This window comes from Pleurodeles waltl, chromosome 8 (genome assembly GCF_031143425.1).
Source record: "Pleurodeles waltl isolate 20211129_DDA chromosome 8, aPleWal1.hap1.20221129, whole genome shotgun sequence".
NCBI classification, from domain to species: domain Eukaryota; kingdom Metazoa; phylum Chordata; class Amphibia; order Caudata; family Salamandridae; genus Pleurodeles; species Pleurodeles waltl.
Genome location: NC_090447.1, coordinates 10,414,834 through 10,437,832, shown reverse-complemented (window position 1 = coordinate 10,437,832; position 22,999 = coordinate 10,414,834). Strand labels below are relative to the sequence as shown.

General features: G+C 43.9%; 1 protein-coding gene across 1 annotated transcript in view; it reads right to left on the bottom strand.

Moving 5' to 3' along the window:
* LOC138249010 (pepsin A-like) overlaps window positions 1-22,999 on the bottom strand; it is a 99,673-nt gene that overhangs the window by 14,592 nt on the left and 62,082 nt on the right. Inside the window, exons 4-6 of the mRNA XM_069203067.1 lie at window positions 13,245-13,363; window positions 9,587-9,783; window positions 6,782-6,898 (exon numbers count right to left, since the gene is read on the bottom strand). Of these exons, the coding sequence (XP_069059168.1) occupies window positions 6,782-6,898; window positions 9,587-9,783; window positions 13,245-13,363 (433 nt within the window). The remainder of the gene's footprint in view (window positions 1-6,781; window positions 6,899-9,586; window positions 9,784-13,244; window positions 13,364-22,999) is intronic.

The following is a 22,999-nucleotide window of genomic DNA, read 5'->3' as shown; positions in this document are numbered from 1 at the left end:
ATGGCTGAGGTAAGCACTTTTCTCTGTGTGTGTATATTGTGTGTGTTTGTAAGGTAGGCATTTTTGAATGGCAACAACAGGTCTTTTCACAAAGCAAAAACTGTGTAAAAAGACCTAACAAATAGATACAGCTGGCAAAAAATCTTACCAAAACACTTTTCGTTTCTGAGTAATAAGCCACTTTTTGTAAATTAGATAGTTTGAACAACATTTCCAAAGACAAATGTGAGGTGTTATCTATTTTTTTGTAGATAAGGTGAGTAAGGCTGAACAATTATTTGAAATTATTAAACATTTCACATGACATTGAGAGCACTGCATTAACATTCAAAACCCCCCACCTGGTCTACCTTCAACGATGTATTTTCCATTCAATTTGGGTAAAACAATTGCAAACACCAATCTCTCCTCTAACTTTTCTGAACCAACCCCCAAGTCTCTGCTCAAGGTTATTTGCACCACTCTATCTCCCTAATGATCGAAACCGATCATCACATATGTTTCATAATATCCCTACATTTTCAAAGTTATCTTAAAGTATGATTGAGCCTACTCAATATCATTGAAACAAGTTTTCTCAATCATCACCTATGATTGCTTACTCCATCAGTCTGAATTGTACAGGTCTTAGATCTATGGGGCCATGGAGCACCATAAGGTCTGGACACAATATTACTTTCCAAACAGAGTAGAACTGTCAACTCTAATAGTGTGGACGATGCTTCTCAGTCACCTGCAAAACACTACTGTACATAACGTTTACATGCTCAGTATTGGGCCAATGACTGATGAGTTGACAGTTCTGCTTTCAGAGATGACTGCTGCTTCACCCACCCATCCTCCTTGGACAATGAACCGGTTGATGTCACTAACAGTTTATGCTCCCCCTCCTGGCGCGATTGGTGCGTCAGTGCACTTATAACCGAAGTAGCTCCAATCCTATTCCATGCTTTAATCAATGTTGTTCATGGCTCTTTCAGAGATGCTCAAGCTCCAATTTTCATTGAAAAGTGTATATGTCATCTCTTCTATGAACAGCACTTAATTGGGCACTGATCTCCATATAGTGTTCATTGTTTTGCTTTTTCTCTATTCTCATGAGATCTAGGAAAGCAAGTGGAACCTCAACAGATGATCATATTAAATCCCTTGATACTGAGGGCTTAGGATCAATGGGTATAGAAGCAGCTCTACGGGCTGTAGCTTGCTGAACATTCTTGAAGAAGGGCAATCCTTTCTTTGGCCAAGCCTTTGTACCACCAGGAACCAAGACTTACTCATGGCAGATTGCCAGAGTACCTAGGCAAATAGAACTAACCCAACTGATGATGTTTTAAATTCATCTGCTGCAGAAATAAACATTCAAATAAAACCCAATCCTTCCTCAGTGAGAAGTATGTTTCAAGCACTTAAAAGGGTGTTAAAAAGGAATCCGCAAAACAGTGGGAAGCAGCTTTGCATAAGAATTATTTTGAAGCAGATCAAATCCCAAGGGTACAAAGAACACTAGTGAAAACTAATGATCTTGAAAAAAATAAGGAATTAGGAAACTAACCTAAGAGAAGCATCAAACAACATTAATTCATTGATATTGCTTACTATGACAAATACAAAGCAAAAGTCAATAAACTCACATAAAAAATTAGGACAACACCTGGGATGACGTAACTCAAAAAAATTGTGGAGGCCAACATAAGAAGCAAAGATATGAAACACAGGAGAGACCAGCTGGATTGCCAACTAGGGAGAGCTTATACATTTGCAAAAATGTATGACAGTATCAATAAAACCATACCTATAGATTTACTTTTTCTGGTGTTGCTTCAGAGCTGTTTGAAGTTTTTCCTCAGCATCTTCAGGGTGTGGAAGCAAGAAGCAGTGACAGCATTGACTTGTGTGGTGATGTCCAGTTTGCTGTTGATAATCATTCCGAGGTTCCTCTTGTGGGTGCTGGGTGTGCATGTGGGTCTGAGTATGGCTGCCTAACAGTGGAATTCCCATGGTGATCGTCTTCTTGTTGGAGTTTGGCTTGTGATATTTTGCTTTCTTTCAGTTAGCGAACTTCTTTCTTCTGTTGGGGGTCTTGCCGGATAGGGAGAGTAAAAGTAGTGTGTCATCCATGTGGGTGAATAAGAGATGTTGTCATTGGCATAGGAGAGGATGTTGATGTACATGGATGATGTTGACCAAAGGTATCATGTATGTATTGAAGAGGATAGGGCTGTGTAACAAACCAATGGGTACTCCACCAAGGAGTTTGCTGGCTTCCAAGGAGCAAGGTGCCAGACTGACAGCTTCTGTTCCATCCATTAAGAAGGAGGCACTTGGGTATCTCATGCAGGTGTCTGATGTGGATGGAGTAAGAGGCCTTGCCAAATGCTACAGAGAGGTCCAAGAGAATTATGGCTGCTGTGTCTCCTCTTTTAAGGATCATGCAGATGTCACCTGTGGTATCAACAGTTGATGAATCTGTGCTGTGGTTAGGCCTGATTCCAGACTGTATGGTATGAAGGAGCTAGTGGTTTTTGAAGTGGTTGGTGAGATGTTGCTTGATTAGTTTCTCTATACCTTGGCTGAATATGTCAAAGGGAAGATTGGTCTGTAGCTGTAAAGCATTTCCCTCTTCCACCAGCTTTTATAATAAAGTATTACTATTAAATAACCATCTGGCTTAAGCACTGGTATGCAAGTAGACATATATGGACCATTTCCAGATCAATCTCCACAAATCCCAATACTGTTGCTAAAACGTTAAACATGGGTGCTGCATCAGAAATCTGTGTTTCCAGTCTTATCTTCAGCCCCATAATACAATGTCACCCGTCAATACCAGTGTTTACATTTTTTACCAAAAACTTCCCAACTAGACCTTAACTCAGGGACAATCAGGTATACTTTCACTACTCCTAAAAAGCAATATAAATTACTGTATTCATTGATCACCACATATACATCTATTCTTTAGTGATCAATTTTCTGTTCCTTTGGACTCCATTTAAAAAAAATCCTCGCAATTGAAGAGTTATTAAGGACGTCAAAAAGTGTGGATAGTTCTTAAAAAAACACTGCACCCATCTCTATCATCCCATCTGAGGCACCTTAAGCAAGAAATTGTATGAATGCTGATTCCAACCACACCTGCATTTGCACCTGCATTTGGTCATTTTGCAGCTAATCTGAAAAAGGTAGCCACACAATGATGCCTCCTTGTGAATAGGCTTCCTACACTACATGGTTTACAATCCTGTTGTGCCCAAGATTGTGAACTCAAAATTGCAGTCACTGTGACAAACCTGGTAATATTATGGACACTACCCTAGGGGGTGACATTTCATCTTTAGTCATTATATCCCTCATCTACAGTCGCAATCTCTCAAATTCTCTTCCTAGATCTTTCTCCCTTCAACTTTTACATATAATGAGCTTTCCTTTAGATCAAAAGGTATTCATTAGAAACCTAAAATATCACCCTGATCATTTGACATTGCTATGTGTGGTAAATCTTTACCTGTGATTTACCATTCTTTTGAATGAAAGACCTGTCCTGCACCATTTAAAACTTTAATTGAGAAGCTATTGCATGTGTACTTTATTCACCAAGTCACATTTATTGTGTTTCTCTTCCCACCTCTTATAATTTGAATATTCTGCCTCTATTGCGCCTCACAGAGCACTTTTCAGTGTATGTTCAAAGACTAGTGAGTAAGAAATACTCCTCCAAAAAGAAGAGCACTATACATTGTTTTGTAAATATAACATATATTTTTATCATCTTCAACCGTGAAAAATCTCCAGCCAGCTTACCCCTCTAAGGGTGAAGGACATGTTGCTTGTAGTCTTGAAATAATTATCAGAGAAATACACAAAGAATAGAGGGCCGTATTTATACTCCGTTTGCGCCGAATTTGCGTCGTTTTTTTCGACGCAAATTCGACGCTAAACTAACGCCAACTAACGCCATATTTATACTATGGCGTTAGAGGCGAATAGCGCCAAAGTTCCCGGAATGTGCGTCATTTTTTAGCGTGAACCCCTTCCTTGCGTTAATGATATGCAAGGGAGGCGTTCCCGTCTAAAAAATGACTCCCAGGCCTTTACGTGGTATTTATACTCCCGGGCAAAAGAGACGCCCGGGAGTGGGCGTGGCTAAAAACGGCGCATTTGCGCCGCTTTTTAACGCCTGGGTCAGGCATGGCGTTAAGGGACAAGTGGGCTCAAAATGAGCCCAGAGTGCCCTCCCCTGCCCCCAGGGACCCCCCCTGCCACCCTTGCCCACCCCAGGAGGACACCCAAGGCTGGAGGGACCCACCCCAGGGACATTCAGGTAAGTTTTTTTTTATTTTTTTTTAATGATTTTTTTTGGCATAGGGGGGCCTGATTTGTGCCCCCCTACATGCCACTATGCCCAATGACCATGCCCAGGGGACAGAAGTCCCCTGGGCATGGCCATTGGGCAAGGGGGCATGACTCCTATCTTTACAATGATAGGAGTCATGTTGATGGGGGATGGGCGTCGAAAATAAATGGCGCAAGTCGGGTTACGACGATTTTTTCGACGTAACCTGACTTGCCCCATTTTAAGACGCCCATGCGCCATTTTCCCCCTACGCCGGCGCTGCCTGGTGTACGTGGTTTTTCTCGCGCACACCAGGCAGCGCCGGTCTGCTTGCGCCGGCTAACGCCATTCAATAAATACGGCGCCCGCATGGCGCTTCAGAATGGCGTTAGCCGGCGCAAAACTTTTTGACGCTAAACTGCGTTAGCGCAGTTTAGCGTCAAAAAGTATAAATATGGGCCAGAATCTTTCGCTCTTTTCCTATGTTGTACCCCTATCCAACCATTATGTATAGTCTTTTGAATTATATTTTACACATCTTCATGTGCTAGAATCCCAACTCTTTCAGTTACATTTCCTTTGGGGGTAGCAAGACTATGGAGTACAATAGATGTATGCTACAAAAATATTGCACTTGGAATATTGAATACCACAATATTGTGAAGGTAAGCATGGATAAACTACATGGTGAGCATATAGCAACTATTTGTAACCCCCATCTACCTACCACCAAGATATATATGTAAATATATTTCAAGGTACACCAATGTAGAGCTAAGAGCAGTGCCATCATACTGTCTATATCTCCTGTTCATAATAGTGCTGCAGTCATTATTCTGGCTACACTATATTGTACAGCAATATTTTAAAACATGATAGTCCAGTACAATATCATTTCTTGTTGGTCTGTTTACTGGCTTTGCAGCCACCAACAAATCTATTTTTCAAATGTTTTTATTTGTGTAAGAGGATGCATTGATCCTGTGGACCACTGCCTCATCTTTAACAAACTTTTTTTGCATTCACAAAGGGGAAAGGCCATAAGGGGATCCTTAACCGTTTATGAATGTCTTACCACCATCTTTGAACCATCAGCAAAACACTAATATTTTGCAACTGGATTTCAGTCACAAATATTAATATATTACATTCCAAATGGATATTTGTAAGGGACACCTATACCATGCCCCTTTCAGATGATGAATCAGTATACGTTCCGGATTCCATTTAAAAAGTCGGAAAACCTTTTCCGACTCCTGAAATTGAATTAGTAAATAGGAAAAAGGCACTTAAACAGTAGCAATGTGAAATCAGAGCGCTTGTGATTATTAACATGCTTGCCCCAAGGTTCTTCATCAGTGACATCAGCTGCTTCATCACTTGGACAGTGATGAATGTAGCTAGGACATCTTGCGAGTTTCAGTGGAACTGGCAGTCAATCCAAGCTTGTATTATAATGAAGGTACCCAAGGGATCTCACACGGGCCCGATTATGAGTCTGGCCGTCAGAAGACCGCCAGACTTGCAGTGGAGGTTGTACTGCTGTGGCTGTCCAACGGCCATATTACAAGATTGGCGGTCAGTGCCCCCAAAAGACCGTCATCTCCTTCAGGAACTCTGAACCCGATGGGATGACTGTGGTCATGGTTGTAATCAGCCACAACGGAGCTCAAGTCTGTACCGCCATGCTGATTACAACCATGTTCTAATCAGCACATTAGCTGATGAGTGCTGCAGTGTGGCTGTGGTCTAGGAGTAATTGGATGTCATCGGTGGCTGCCAGGAGAGTTGTCTCCATGCTGTGGTTGCTGCGGAAGCCAGACTGGGAGCTGTCCAGGAAGTTGTTGACCTTGATGAAATTCCGTAGTTGTGCGTTGATTGCTTTCTCCAGTACTTTGGTGGGGTAGGGTAGCAGAGAGATGGTCTGGAAATTATTTAGTTCTGATGGGGCCAGAAATTCTTTAGTTCATGTGGGGGCCCTCTGTGCCTGTGAAGTATGTGGGTGTACTCTGTTCCATGCACGACGTGGTGCATGGGAATAGTGTGCCCAACGTGCTGGAGGTAGGGTCCTGTCGCTGGAATTAGCTGCAGCATTGCTCCCATAGTTGAAGCATGCCACTCCAGTGCCTGCCCCGCAGACGCACACCCAGCCCTGTGGGGAACTCATAATGTGGCAGTAGGGAGGCCGTTGGCTTGGGATAGTTCAGTAGACCTTCAGCACTGCAGGCTGGCTTTGCGACCGTTAAACTCCCAATCGGACCCAAAGTTAAGGACTGTGTGCGGGTTAGCTTCCATTGTCTTTAAGAAGGTCCACAATGCAAGGAAAGACAAGAGAGGAAGAGGTACTAAAGCCAATATATACACTCGAAAGACATTAAAGCTTCTTTGAAGAATGCACTGACATGATGTTGGATTACATGATAGGAGTTAATTAGCGACACATACCTGTCAATGCTGATCTGCCAGTATCGCTGCCTGGACACTGGCACCCAGTTGAGATCTCCAGAGTAGTAGGATGAATCAATTCCACCAAAGATGACTACACTCCCACTGTCTCCTTCCCTGTGAGAGAAAGAAAACCATTGATTAGGGCCTTCAGACAGCTATCGGAGAACACGCAGAAGAACGAAAAGACATTCCTGTACCTTTCTAAATAAATGAACAGCCTTTAATTGCTGTGGTGCTGTAGAGATTATCGCACAGATGTACAAAGGTTTTGCTGTGGGTGTGTGTTACTATTATAACATACATCCAACACAAAGGCTCAGTTTTGTCCTTACGTTGCCTTGTAAAGGCTTCAGTAATATTTACAGAGCCACAAATGTGGATTTGCCCAGCTGTCTGGCTTTGTAAAGTAACACAACACAGCAGCTTGTGCTCTGTTACGTCGCACTTCAAGCTGGGAGGCGTTTCATTGGTGGAGCATGGGTGCTCACCCACGGATTTTGTTGTATTTACAGATCTACTAAAGCTAATAGACCTGGGAATGTGTGAAAATGTTACCCTTCCCCAGTGAGGTATTCCTTCTCGATACTTTGTCGATCTATACATGACGCATTCCATATAACACATAGAAAGAGCAAAATGCCTCTAAAGGTTGTCTTTATGCGGGGAAGTGCAAGGGTGTCTGCTTTGGAGGGAGCAGAGATGCTCCATACCTTTGTCAATATGGAGCAATTCTGCTCTCCCTTTCTCACAACACATCACATAAACTCTGCTTACTGCCTTAAATTGAACAAAAGATTAGTAAATATTACCCAAAATCCTTTTTGGTATTTAGAAAGGAATACTAATGTATATTTGTGTGGCTTTAAAAAATAGTAATGCAGTGCACTGTGTTCCCTTCCATTGCTTTACACCAGGGAGGCATTTCTTGGGTAGTGCATGGGCATTCCTGGGCACCCACCCATGGATTTTGATGCAAACCCGTATCTAGAAAAAATACTTGTAGAGGTGGATTTAAGCCAAACTTGTGCTCCTGCCTGAAGTTCGCACAGCAAGGAGAAATATCTTTATTTCGCCTCAGTATTTCTTCTTTGCATGTGTGCAGCATTTTGCAGCTTATATATAAAAAATAAATATCCTCAGAGGAAAGTGTCAGTGTAGGAAATTTCAGTGTACCCTTTCCTGCACCAAAAGTATCCAGACCACAACACAGACACCCTTGCACTAGGGCCCAGGCCTGCATGCTTTGGCACCAGGCAGTACAAAGTGTGCCAGCCCTGGAGAGAGAACTGCGTCATTTCTTTGGTGCCATGCCTCTCTCCCCAGGCGGTGCAGCACAGCACCCCAGCTTTGCTTGTCATGCTGCCAAGGTCGATTCACTAAGTAACAAATGAATGGTCGAAGTACTTGTTAATGACTGTGCTTGGAAATGCCAAAACTGTGAGAGCGAGCAATGTATGAAAGAAATTCTTCCTAATATATGTGTTAATTAGTAGAGGTGACACCTTGGTTGATTGTACTTCGGAACACCTTCATTACACATTCTATAGTTACTAGAGCTTTTAATTCTAGGAGGGGCTGAGGACATCTCCGCACTAGGTTATTACACCTACACCCATATCCCAGTGTCAGCTGTTAGCTGAAAGAAAGAGACAAATCTATTTGCCTCCCTTCCCTACTCCTTCCACATCCCATTCCCCCTTCCTATGTCCTCTTGATGGTGAAGATTGCTGTAGGCACATCAAAAATGCCCTTTCTATGAAGCTTGTGATTTACACATAATTACATAAATGCCACTGTGCGATTATTTATAATGTTGTCAAGTGATACAATTATATAATCACATATTACCTATCTGAAAAATCAAAAAACCTGCTATTTAAACCTATTGTTTACAAGTGTGTGAGTGAGAGTGTGACAGGGGGGCAGGAGGGGGTGCACCTCCTTGTGTCTCCCAATAAGTTCCCAATCCTCAGCAGGTGTGTGTAATGGTTTCACCATCTCAGGGCAAGGACAGATGCTTCGGATCCACACATAGGACAGCAGGCACTCGGATAGCCCTAAATCCAAAAACTCCTGATGAGACCCTCATCCCTGGCAAAAGGGTCCCACATATAGCAATCAAGCTATGGGGCATTGAGCACCACAGAACTATTGTAAAATGTAATGGTGTTTGTTACAAACATGTCTTTCTTTTACTGTGTTGTTTGTCAACGTCTCCTTCTTGTGGCTTTCTCTCACAGGGGGCACAATTCAGTTTTACTTTTCTTTTTGATATGGAAATCACTATTTCATGTTTGTTTTGATAAACATTGCTTTTGTTCACAGAACAAGAGTAATTGTCATTTATAAAGTATTTATATGACATTAATGGCATGAAGTGGTTTCAATGTTTATGCAAAAGAATTGTGTGAGGAATACCTAGGAGAGCATTTGTTGTCATAGAATAACCATTTCATTTTGAATCATGTTTACTCATCAGTCCAACACTGAAGCTCATGTTTCTTTATGATATGTACTTGCTTCCCTTATTTGAATAGCTCTTCCAGAAATCAATTTGTACCCAGTTTACAACTTTTGTTATATTACAGTTCATTGTTATTGAAAGAAATGAAAATGATTTTACATTTGAGAAGACCTCTTGCTAATGAATCTTAAAACAGTCATCCAAATTACAATACATGTTAAATATTTAAAAACCTATGCCCCCTTACTTAAATACTTACACACACAGTCACAGGACTCTCAGCACATTCTGTCTCCTAAAGAATTGTATTGTGCTTTGCAGCAAGAGCTCTTACTTACTCACTCAAGTAGACAGAGAAGAGGTCTTCCGACAATAGGCCCTGATTCCACATGTTGTCAAAGACGGGGGCGGCGTCATCATGAGCATCACTAGGGTAGGCCATACCCATGATACCATCATATGGCCTATGTGCAAAGTGCTGGGCTTCAGTGGTGCAAAGACCAAAGGCCTGACTTGTGACCACAAGGTCTCCAACCTACAGCAGAAGGACACAGATGGCGACAGTCAGCGATATCCGACAAGGTTACAGCGGTTTGGCACTGATTCATTTCTGTTTAATAAATTCATTCTTGAAATCAATATTCCTGTAAACTATATTGTCACCTAAATATATGCAACTGATGTGAAATGTTCTCTTTTTACAGTCTTAGGAGTTAGCAAACATTCTTAGTTATTTTCAAAGAATCCTAGAAATATTAAACTGCAAAGAAGCCCTATGGATGCTTAAGGGCAAGGGCTACTTCACTAACTTTATGTAGCGATCTCTGGGCACTGATGACTTCTGATTCACCTATTCAAAGTGTCAAAAATATCGGCTTTTGCCCTTGAATCTCTTCAGGCAAAGAGTATCAGGTGAGAAGCTCTTGATGAACAGACTTTCTCAGTCGCTAATAACAAGTTCACATTTGGGACTCTGCAGGAAGGTCAGGAATTAGAACACCAAACCTTAAGTATATAGTTGGACAAATGATCCCTCTAATGAATTACAAACAACCTACTGCAGTCTGGTTCTGCTAAAAAGTGGTAACCAGAGGGGGGACTTTCAGAATGTAGGGAGGTAAGTATTGCCTTTTCGAATGTAAACTAGGCTGATCCACTTGTATCCACACACTGAATTACAGCCAGTGGAATAAAAACGTTTAGAGCACTGTTGACCGCTCCTTGGATTACTAGACCTCTAATTTGTCAGAGAATAGAGACTGACTAACAAGTGGAGTGGGTGAAAGGTAATAGTTTTAAGTATTATGTGGTCTGTGAGTGTTGTTTTCACTGTCATTTCCTGCCATTTGACCAACTGCTGTATTAACTATGTGATAATAGGACCAAAGTTTGCAGAAAACATTTGATCTTCTGACATACAGAGAGCCAAATGTTATATTTCAACTACAACAGAATATCACTGAGACAAAATACGTAGTTTCTTGCAGATACAAATATCTGTTTTAAGGTTATTTTGTTTGTGTTTAATATTAATTCGGTTGACTTGGTTTAACAATATCCAATGCCAAATAAATAGATGAGAGGTTGCTGCCCCAAATGTCTTTATAACTCCTGCTGAATACATATTGTACTTTATTCCTATCCTTTCATATTCCACTTACTGTTGTGGGTCAATTGTTCTTTCAATTTTCTTTAACACTTTCCCTGTCCATATTTATGCACAAGTGACATGACTTAGGTCGATGCTGAATTTATTATCATGTCTCTAGCTAAAATTCTCCTAAGTGGGTTGTCTCCCATGTAGTTAGTGAGTTGGATAAAATTAAGAGAGTTGTGATTGGCAATTACACACCACACACGCCGGATACCCAGAGCTCTGAAATACATTTACTGGGGCTACACTTGCTTGTCTACCACTGCTGAGGATTCTAGTCAATGTAAATTGTGTCCTCACAATGAAAGCCCATAACATGGAATCCAGTTACATTGCTTGAGGAGACACAACCAGGACAGCTGCCATTTTGTAGTTTCAAGGTGACCCTACCTTGGTCAAGGAACAAAGAAAGCAATTTTCACTGAAATTAAATATTTCTCTGTCATATCCACGTTTAACTCCACAGTCTCAATCATTTTATATCTTTCATGCTCAAATTTAACTCTTCCAAGGTTTTTCTGAAACAAATTCTACTTGAAGGGAGGATATGTGTTAAAAGTGTTGCTCATACATCCAGATCCCTCAGAGAGAAAGACAGGAATGAGTTCAAGGATTATATCTAGGGGTGGGTGATGAATTCCGCTTAGCCAGCATGGAGTTTTGTCAACTATGCACTCCATATGAAGAGAGGCGTGGGATTGAGTTTTTCCTCTCTTGTGGCTCTCCAATTTTAGGTTGGTGAGCACGAGAGAGAAAATAGCACACTAGACCACCTCCCGGTGAGATTTCTCAATGCAGGCGGTCGTGGCAGGTTGCTACCGCTCGCATTGAGAAACCTGCCACTTGCGCTGAGGAAGCAGCTGCTCAAGAAGAAAATCTACTCACGCAGCAGAAAGAAGCAACACCCGCTTGTACTGTGCATTGTGCTGTTCACAGTGTAAAATGCGGGACACACTCCTGGCACTAAAAATCAGTGCAAGCATTGCAACTTACTGCACTCAGCTGCTCGTTGAACTCTGCATTGCGTGGCTGATTTTTCTCGCCACGTCGCTGAGTTCTGCAGAACTTCGTGAACTCCGTCAAGACAAAATATTTAGTGGCAATATCATGTTCACCATACACCCCTCTTACATCAAGAGTATGTAGATACCAAGAAAACAACCTTTGGTCTGTAGGACAGGGGCCATCTTAGTTAAATAGGACTAAATATTGAATTATTTTTCTTTTATGTAACTTTTATATATTTCAGTGTTTGTTATATCAAGAAACAGGATTCAAGACAATGGGCCTGATTACGAGTTTGGCAGTTGGAAAACCCAACCACACGACCCGTGAGTTTCAGTAGCTAAGTTGTGGTCTGATGTGTTTCAACCATGTGCTGATACTTGTGACATCCTTCAGGAGTACCCCTTCCATCTCTCGGTACTGTGAGAACACGGAAAACAGCATGATCCTAGCACACCTTTGTTATGGCAAATACTTTGGCCCTCATTCCGACATTGGCGGGTGGCGGTAGCTGCCCGCCAAGCGGAAACCGCCATTTGGCCGCTCCGCGGTCAAAAGACCGCGGAGGCCATTCTGGCTTTCCCGCTGGGCCGGCGGGCGCCCGCCAAAGGAGCGCCCGCCGGCCCAGCAGGAAAGGCCCTGCAACAATGAAGCCGGCTCCGAATGGAGCCGGCGGAGTTGCAGGGGTGCGACGGGTGCAGTTGCACCCGTCGCGATTTTCACTGTCTGCAATGCAGACAGTGAAAATCATGCTGGGGCCCTGTTAGGGGCCCCTGCACTGCCCATGCCAGTGGCATGGGCAGTGCAGGGGCCCCCAGGGGCCCCACGACACCCGTTCCCGCCATTCTGTTCCTGGCGGTAAAAACCGCCAGGAACAGGATGGCGGGAAGGGGGTCGGAATCCCCATGGCGGCGCTGCAAGCAGCGCCGCCATGGAGGATTCCCCCAGCCGGGGGAAATCCGGCGGAAAACCGCCGGACCCGGCTGGGCGACCGCAGCTTCACAGCCGCGGTCGGAATACGAAATGAAGCACCGCCAGCCTGTTGGCGGTGCTTCAGCGGGCCTCCACCCTGGCGGTCATAGAACGCCAGGGTCAGAATGAGGCCCTTTGTGTATTACAGCTTCAATTCTACCACCCACCAGACCCTTCCCTCAGCAGGACGATTGTCTCAAGCTGTGTAAAAAACCACAGTTTTTACTTGAATTAACATTTTTTTTTTATTTTACTTAAAGGGATCTCCTGCCACCACCAGTTATACCTTTTTCTATGATACTGTTATAATATAATATTATCTCCATGATTATTTTCCTCCTCCAGTCAAATTCCTTAGTTTTTACCTGGACAGTGTCATATCCAATTACTCCAGTGATGCTCCCTTTCCCATAATGAATGGAAAGATTTTCATTGGTGGACTGGAATGTGGAAGAGCTGGAGGGGTCAAATCTATTGTGGTTTACTGTGGAGACAAAAAAGGTTTATTATTTCCTATCACCAGAAAGACATGATAACTTCTTTGCCAAAGCCCCATGAATTCCCCAGTGTTAGAAATTGGGTCTCTAGTTGGCACCCTTGTCCAAGTACAGACCACAATCCTAGTCAGGGTAAATCACTCATAATCCAAATTATCCTGTGCCCACCCTCTGGAAGTTTGGCACTGAGCAGTCAGGCTTAACTTAGAAGGCAATGTGTAAAGTATTTGTGCAATAAATCATGCAACAACACAGTGAGAACAGTAGAAAAAGACACCACACAGGTTTAGAAAAATATTATATAATTATCTGATTAAATTAAGGTCAAAACAATCAAGATTTGATAATCACAAGTTGAAATATCACTTTTGTGATGAAAAGAGGAGTCTTAAAAGCAACAATTGTCTCTTGCAAGCACAAAGTACCTGGTTTGCGTCAAAATTACACGCATGAAGAAAGCAGAGGAGGAGATGCGTGGAAAAAGGTAGGTGTTTGACGGTTTTCCGGACGCACACAGGCAATGCATTAATTCTTTTCCATGTGGAAAAGGGCTTTACGTTGAATTCCGGTGAGCAGGCTTGAATCCTCTTTGCGATGCGTGGTCTTTTGACATCCAGGGGCGATGCATGGAAATCCTGGCCATATAGGACGAGGTCACAGCTTTTGCATCAATCAGGTGGGTGATGCGGTGGCGTTTCTGTCACACGGCTGGCGCAGGAAGTTGGGCTGCGTCATTCCAGCTCGGTGATGCGTCGATCCGATGGGCTTTTCCGGTCGCAACGATGGCACTGCGTCGATCTCCACTCGGGGAGCCGGACTGCATTGATCCGGTTTGGCGATGCACTGATTTTCTCACCGCTGGGCAGGCTGTGCGATGATTCTAGCAGGAAGTGCGTCGTTTTTTTAAGTGGAAGGAGTTTCTTTGCAGAGATGAAGTCTTTTTGGCCCTGACACTTCAGGAACAGGAGGCAATCCAAGAGCTTGAAGAGCACTTCTCAACAGAGCCAGAGGCCAGCATGGCAGCAGGGCAACATCAAGGCAGCAGCCCCTTACAGCAAAGCAGTCCAGGTGAGTCCTATGGGCAGCCAGGCAGCCTTTATTGGCAGGTTGCAGGTTCTGGTGCAGAGTGTATTTCCTAAGAAGTGTCTGATTTGGTAGGGTCAGGGACCCAGTTTATATACCCCAAAGTGCCTTTCAAATGGGAGAGACTTTAAAGAGTGGTTTTGAAGTGCACAAGGTCCCCTTTCAGTACAAGTCTGTCTGCCAGGGTCCCAGTAGGGGGTTTGGCAGTCCATTGTGTGAGGGCAGGCCACTGTCCTTTGAAATGTAAGTGTCAGGTCCGCCACCCTTCCAGCCCAGAAAGACCCATTCAGTATGCAGATATGTGCAGGTGTGACTGAGCATCCTGTGCTTGTGGTTGTATGGGTGAAATGCACAGGGAGCTGTCAACCAACCCAGCCCAACGTGGGTTTGGAGACAGGCTGTAGGGCACAGAAGGATTTAAGTACAGAGAAATGCTCACTTTCTAAAAGTAGCATTTCTAAAATAGTAATATAAAATCTAACTTCACCAATAAGAAGGATTTTGTATTACCATTCTGGCCATACTAAATATGACCTGTTTACCCCTTTCTTATCAGAATCTACCACTCAAACAGTATATGAGGATAGCTTTAATGTTAGTCTGTAAAAGTAGCAGGCCTCACAGCAGTGGAAAGCAAATTTTGGAGTTTTCCACTATCAGGACATCTAAGACACACAGATATATGTCCTGCCTTTTACCTACCTAGCATCCTGCCCTCTAGGTTACCTAGGGCCTACCTTAGGGGTGACTTATATGTAGAAAAAGCTGAGTTTAAGGCTTGGCAAGTACTGTAAGATGTCAAGTCAAAGTGGCAGTGAAACTGCACACACAGGCCTTGCAATGGCAGGCCTGAGACATGGTGAAGGAGCTACTTATATGGGTGGCACAACAGTGCTGTAGGCCCACTAGTAGCATCTAATTTACAGGCCCTGGGCACATGTAGCGCACTTTACTAGGGACTTACAAGTAAATTAAATATGCCAATTGGGTATGAGCCAATGTCACCATGTTTTAATGGAGAGAGCACATGCACTTTAGCATTGGTTAGCAGTGCTAAAGTGTGCAGAGTCCTAAAACTAGAAAAAACAGTGTCAAAGAGATGAGGGAGGCAGGCAAAAAGTTGGGGCCGACCAACCTAAGGCTGTCAGGTCTAACACCCGATGTGTGCTATTATTATGTGAGTTATAAAGTCCTCTTAACTTTAAGGCTCACTGCAGTTTTCAGATCATTGGAAATCACTAGAAGGAGAAATATTAATACCTCGTGTGGGTACTCGGCAGAATCAGACAGGCCTTCGGTCACTCTGGCATTTCATACTCGGCTTCCATGGTCATTCTAGCCCAATTTGTTGGCACCCACACAAGCAACCACACGTTCCCCTGACTGAACGCAGAACCCATTGCTTGTAGCATGCAGAAACTTATATTGACCTTATACTCACATTTACAAATCCCAGCACATGAACCCGGGCTAGTGAGATAACCCCCAAATTTCAAATGTCTAAAAATTGGCATCCTGTCACCTCAGCCCTCAAATACTAGATCAACCACTGATGTCTTGTTATTTCCTGCTTTGTCCTAAGTGTCTACACAAATGCAGGACTTTCTGCCATCACGCACTCTTCTCACATCACCAACAGATCTGCGTCTACCCCTTGAAATGCTCATTCTCTGGGGTATGAAGTATGTGAAATATCAATTGCTCTTCTCATCTTGATTCTTTTCTTTGCTTTCTTGTACTTGCGGTACTGAGTTTCATGTTTCTGCTTGCAAATAATGGAACACAAATGCCAGAATACAAGGAAAAAACAAGCATTAGCAAAGCCAGTAGGCCTGGTTTTAATGTATGTGCAACACAGGCATACCCGAACGTTAGCATGCTAAAGCCAGATCTATTGGTGTTGTCAGTTGCTTCTTTATATAGTTCTTGATTCCACAATACAACTTTTTAGGAGCAGTGAAATCGCAGAATTTCGGGGAGTTTGCACTACGTAGTAACCAAGATGGCCACCACCTTCCGGAGCTCTGTGAGCCAGTGCTAGAACTGGACCTAGCCTGTCACTTTGTGGCTCTACGACCGTTATGGTACCCACATGGAGACCCCAGGTGACCTGAACTGCAGACTGGGGACGCTAGAGGGGAAAAAGCCAAACTCCTCAGCTGTTGACAAACATGGCAGGTTTAGCTTTAAACCCATCATCTGCCTCCAACTGTGTGCACTCAGACTGTGTAGAAAGTGCAGCTGGTGGTGAGAGATGACCTGAGGGAGTAGAAGTACATAGACCCATCAATTCTCCAGTGTATCTAACGTGCCTCAGAACATCGTTGATCCCCTCAAGGTTCTGGAAGGCTAGTGGAGCTTGCACAACACCCTTTGAAGCCACCACACAACATTGCTCCTGACCCCATCCTAGATGGGCGTGGACATCCTTATACATATAGTAGGATTAACAGAGCTGTGTTTACAGACTTGATCAGCGACCAAGTCCTGAGCAATATCTGTCAAAAGACCAGGACTCTACACTTGTTCCCATGAAGGCCTTTGATTGAGTGGAGTGGAATCCAGCCTTATTTATTTTTGTGGCATGCTAGTGCTTCCAATCTACAGGTCATGATTGGGTAGAGTAAACATGTATATTAGTGCATACTTCTCGGGTGAGAGGAAGCCTAGATTGTCACCTCGGAAGCTGTGGGCATCCATCACGATCAGGCATCTCCAACTACCCCACATGTCATTCCAAAAACTGTGATCCCCGTGTTGCAAGACTATCACCTTCAGAGTCTCTCCTGCTGTAACAGACACCTTTTCAAGAAGAAGAGGGACAGGAGAAGTATGCACATCAAAAGAAGCAGAACGCCAGCATAAAACACCAAAAACCCAGACTCTAAATCACAGTTAGGGTCTGGAAATGGACCATAAGAAGGAGAGTTTGAGCCCCCAAAAATTGCCATCTGCCAAGCAGCCAGATGGGCTTTGTGTGGAGGGGAAACTTTGAAGGATTTTATTCTGCCTGTGACCAGAAATGGGAGCCAAGGCGTGTTAGTCTTCCTGTTGGGTGACAGGATATCACCCAGGGAAAACAAGACCACCTGTCCCTGAGCAGCTGCAATTCAGTGCATGCCAAAGCCAGTGTGCCATGTGAGGAAGAGGAGAGGGTTGGAGAGATGAAGGTCCAGTGGGGAGCCCTGTTGAGTAGACTCCCGGTGCCCACTCAAAGAGCCCCTCCCTAAGCCCTTGGACTGTGGTGCCAGAATCTACTGACAGGAATTACTACAGGGAAATTACTCCCAGGGGACTGGTCATCTCTACTGGTGGATCTCAAGCAAATCATAGGGGAGAAGATCATATTTCTGTTTCAAAATCTTATTTGGCTGGTATTGGACCCCAGAAATTAAACTGAGGTAATTACTCATATGCTCTGATGTCTGAAGATACGACCACAGCAAAGGTATGGGATAACCTGACAAATGTGCGTGCCGTTTCTGTCCTCTCACCCATAAATCTAGCCCTTCTGCATGTCAATGCAAATGTTAAAGGTTTACAAGGGTAGATAGGACATCTATGGGTCATTTTCTCACTTACTGGGAATCCTTGGGACAAGAGACTTGTAGGTGAGCTCCACCCACAGTCCTAAGCAAATATTACATACCTTATACCTACATCCCTTCCACCCTATAGACATCCCATTTATACACAGGAGTAGGGGAAAATGTGAAAAAGCGTTGTATATATTGCGGATCAGCTAACAGATGGGAGATTTCCTTCTACTTGTCCCACTAGTAATTCTTCCAGTCTAAACCATCTCACGAGTAGCAAAATCGACTGCTCCACGCCATTGTCTCTTAGCTTTCTCACTCCTGCTTGGAGACCCTGAAAGTCTCTCTCTGGGACCACCACACTCTTCACATATCTGGAACTTGGGAGCCCTGGAAACAATCATCCACCACGCCCCAATCATTCCCTGCCTACCCCATTTCATCCACTATCTTGTAGACGGATACCTCGAACAACATCCCCATTTAAATTTTTATGGGAATTTTTCTCCACTTTCCTTTAGCCCCCAAACCTCACCTGCCTCCCTGTAATTATGGTTCATATGATTTACAACCAGGACATATCTCATGTGAACTGTTCACCGATTAGTTAGGTGTCATAGAATGTTGACTTAAGTACATCAAAAGTTTGCACTGTGACCTTGTATGTTCCTTTTGAGTGCTAATAAAGAAATGTGACAAAGAAAAAGAAATCTCTGACGTTACTGACTCTGAATGTAATGGTACTCAACGTACTGTAATTATCAAGTTCTAAAAGATGAATGCTGTGCCCTTCCATTTATGAACCAGTGACTAGCAGAGTAAAAAATGTGGGAACACAGTGAACTGCCCTTTAATTACAAAAAAACGAGTACCTGAGTACTGAATACCCGACACCTTCTGTAAACAACCTCCCAAGGACAAACACAGGTGACTAAAACATAAACAGTTGACAAACCAGGAGAAGATAAAACAGAGACCTACTGTGTGACAAGGCATGACACTTGGGGACTCGGCCAAAACCGAGGTACTGATCTTCAAGAACAACCGCTCCTCATGGGATCACTCTTAGTCGCTCGCCGAACTGGGCCTCGCACCTTCCTTGTCCGACCATGCCAGATACCTCATCATCATACTGGACAGCAAGGTAACCATGACAGCCCAGATCAATGCCGTCTCCTCCTCCTAATTCTTCATCCTCCGCATGCTTTGCAAAATCTTCAAGTGGCTTTGCCAGAGCTGAAGACGCACCATCATTCACACCTTCATCTCCAGCTGACTGGACTGTAGCAACACCCTCTAATCCGAAATCGCATCCCACCTACCCATTGACCGCAGGTCATACAGAATGCAACCACCAGACTCATCCTCGACCTTCCACGATATATATATATTCCCATATCACCCCTCACCTCAAAGAACTCAATTGGCTCCTAATACAGAAGAGATGCCAGTTCAAGGTACTACTCCACGCCTGCAAAGCCCTTCACAACTGCCACCCACTTACATCAACCACTGCCTAAACTTCCACCAATCCACTAGATACCAATGCTCCTCTCTCTTGTGCTCACCATCACCCTCGTATTCACCATTGCAGAAGTGGTGGACACTCCATCAGCATCTCAGCAGAGGTGTGGAAGGACTCTCCCTACAAGTCCGGAACTCCCTTCCCTACCAGAGGTCTGAAAATCACTGAAGACCTGGCTTTTCGACTGAACCGCTGGACCAGTCAGCACCTGGATACCTCCCCCAGGGATGACAAGCAATGCACTAGAAATCCACTGATTGATTGAGATATTGGCTGATTTTTAGGGCACAAAAGCTTGCAAGCAGGAAGTAAATGTGAAATCACACTTCAGGAGAAATACACTAGGAAAAATATCTGGAGTAACAAAACAGAGAGAATGTGTCTGGTCATTGTTTCACATAGTAAACTCCAAACTAGTAGCAGGGCAGCAGGTCAAAATTATGATTTTGTGCACAGCGGACGGCTTTTCTAGTTGACTTTAAAGAAAATAAGACGATGCCAATGAGAAGGCTGGGGCTCGACGTTTACCGTCTTTAGTACCCTGAGTACTGCTGTCAGGAAGGGCAGATGTCAAGACGCCAAGACGCCTTTGGGCATTTGCTGCGCTCTGCAAATTTATCAATATTGATATATCAAGCATTACTGATAGTTAAGGTACAGTCTCTGGGTGAAAAAATAATTATCTTGAGTGAACCAGACATCATTTGTCACAAAGACCCAGCTGTCAATATTAACTGGTAGCGTATTTACAGACTGAGGGGCATATTTATACTCTATTTGCGCTGAAATTGTGTTTTTTTTTTTTACGCTATTTCAGAGCAAACTTAACTTCATATTTATATTTTGACACTAGACCTGTCTAGCGTCAAAATATTGGAGTTAAAGTACTTTTTTGCCTGCGGAAAACTACCTTGCATCAATGAGATGCAAGGTAGGCGTTCCCGGGCAAAAAATGACTCCACGGCCCTTGCGCCTTATTTATCCTCCCATGCAAAAATTGTGCATGGGAGGGAAGCGGTCCTAAACAATGGCCATTATTTAACGCCTGGATCAGGGCAGGCATTAGAGGACCTGTGGGCTCATTCCATGGTGGAACACTATGGAGTGAGTCCACAGGTGCCCTACCTAGGCCCCGGGGATACCCCCACCCCCACCAGAGGGACAGCGGAGGATGGGGGACCTCATCGCAGGTAAGTAAAGGTAAGTATTTACCTTTTTTTAAAAAAAAATGCCATAGTGGGCCAGATATGGGCCCCCATACATGGCACAGGGTGCAATGGCCATGCCCAAGGGACCTTTGTCCCCTGTGCTGGCCATTGGGGTGGTGCGCATGACTCCTGCCTTTTTTAAGGGAGGAGTCATGTAGCATGGTAGGCTTAGTGCCATAAAATGACGCTAATCTAATTAGAGTAATCTTTTTTGATTCTAACCAGCCTATCGTCTTTTTTTGGTGCTAAACACCCATCTCCCATACCGCTACCCCCACCCGGTTAACGTACATTTTTTTTTACGCTAGCACACTCTTTGCGCCCGATTGCATAAATATGGTGCCCGGCTGGCGTCCAGGAATGGCGCAAGCCGGCACTATTCTTTTTGACGCAAACCTGCGTTAGCGCAGGTTTGTGTCAAAAAGTATAAATCAGGGCCAGAGAGAGTTGGGAGTCCCCCAGGGTGTGTCGACAGCAGCAGCTTTATAGCCCCCAACAGAAGTTGTACGAGGTGGCCGGTGTTTTCTTCTGCCAGGGGAAGCAAAAAGGAGACAACACCTGTTCTGTTATGTGTGGTAAACTCGTTGTCCAATTTTGCTACATCATAAAGGCCTTCCAGGCTGGCAGGGCTCTCTGATGTGAACCTGTTGGCGCAGCTATGCTTGTCTGCAAGCAGAAGACGCTGCAGGAGGAGAAGGTAGGCAGGGAACGGGCTGGGGGTTGCTCAAGGATGGCAGGGAAGGTCATCTTTGGGCCAGAGGTGCATAACAGAGGCCATATTATGAATGCCCCTTCTACCCCACTATTATTCATCTGCCAGTGTCTTGCTGCTGAAAACTTGGGCATATGATTTTGGGACCATGGATGACTTAAAAGTATAGATAGGTGAAAAGTGAGTTACAGGGATGGGTTTCACCTCAAGGTTCTGAGTGACTTCATAGACAACTCAAAGTCTGTTCGCTTTGTCTATTCGATGTCACGTAGAACCCCTTGGTGAAAAACATCCCCGGAGTTCACTGTTACCCATCTATACTTCTGCGTGACATGCATGGCTTCCAAGGGAAGCCTCTACCATTGACTCTAGATCGGGTAATGTACTGCTATGACATAGCAACAGTTGATAACAGAGCTGGTTACTCGCCGTTGCCACGTCATAGAGGCCGCCAGCCCAGCCGCGGTGCAGAAAGAGCTGCACGCGGGGTGAGGAAAGCGTAGAAGGTGGTGGCAGGTTAAGGATGGCGGGTCAGGCATTTTTTCACTCATGGGTTAGGAAGGAGAGACTCTCGTTGTGTTTTTGATGCCACTCAGAACCCCTTTGCGAAAAACATCCATATTACTAACTGTTACCCATCTATAATTCTATATGTTATACATAGATCTACTTTGAATACGCTTTCACTGTCACTAGCAGGGTTTTATCAAAGAAACAACCCACAGCAAGTGCTTCAAGGCAGAGGTTAACAGAAATCATTAAGCACTACCATGATGTGCTGCATGAAGCCATGGAGGCTCACTTCACACAGCGTCTCTCTGCCGGCTTCCTGGCGCTGCTTTAAAGATAGAAAAATGTCAGATTTCACATGCTGTGACCATGTCTGCCTAGGATTAAAAAAAGAAGGCCTACAAACACATGGACGTAGGTGACACACCATACACAGAATTGCCTCCGCCAAGAACTTTAAGAAGAGGATATAAATTAAATAACAAAGTATATTTCAGTCTGAAATACCACACATCGACAAGGCACCGATTTGTAACTTTAGAAAAGCTAGCACATACAAGTATAGGAATGTGGATTGAATGTTAAAAATAAAATATTTTCCAATTCCAAATTTATTTTACTTATAGTGAGTTGTCACTTTTAGAAATCCCTGTTTAATCATGAAAGACTATTAAAACTATATACAACATAAAATTATGGCCAGGCAGCCATGGAGTACCGGGATCTTTTTGACCTTGTGGTTCTGAGTGATAGAGAAAAGTCGAGCTTCGCTGTTGTTGTCTATAAAATCACTCAGAACCCCTTGGTGAAAAAACATCCCAGTAATTGAGGGTTGCCCATCTATAATTCTATGAGTTTATAACTATGAGTCACAACTCAAGTGACAGTGGTGCTGGCCTCACCCGTGTCCCCCACACGCTGTGGGGTGGCCCCTGGAGATGTCCAGTGTTTCTGTGCCATTAAAACAAAAGCAGGGCAATAATGAACCTTCCTTACCATCCAATATTTGTTTCCAGTAGAAACAAAAGTAGGACTATAATGAACCTTCC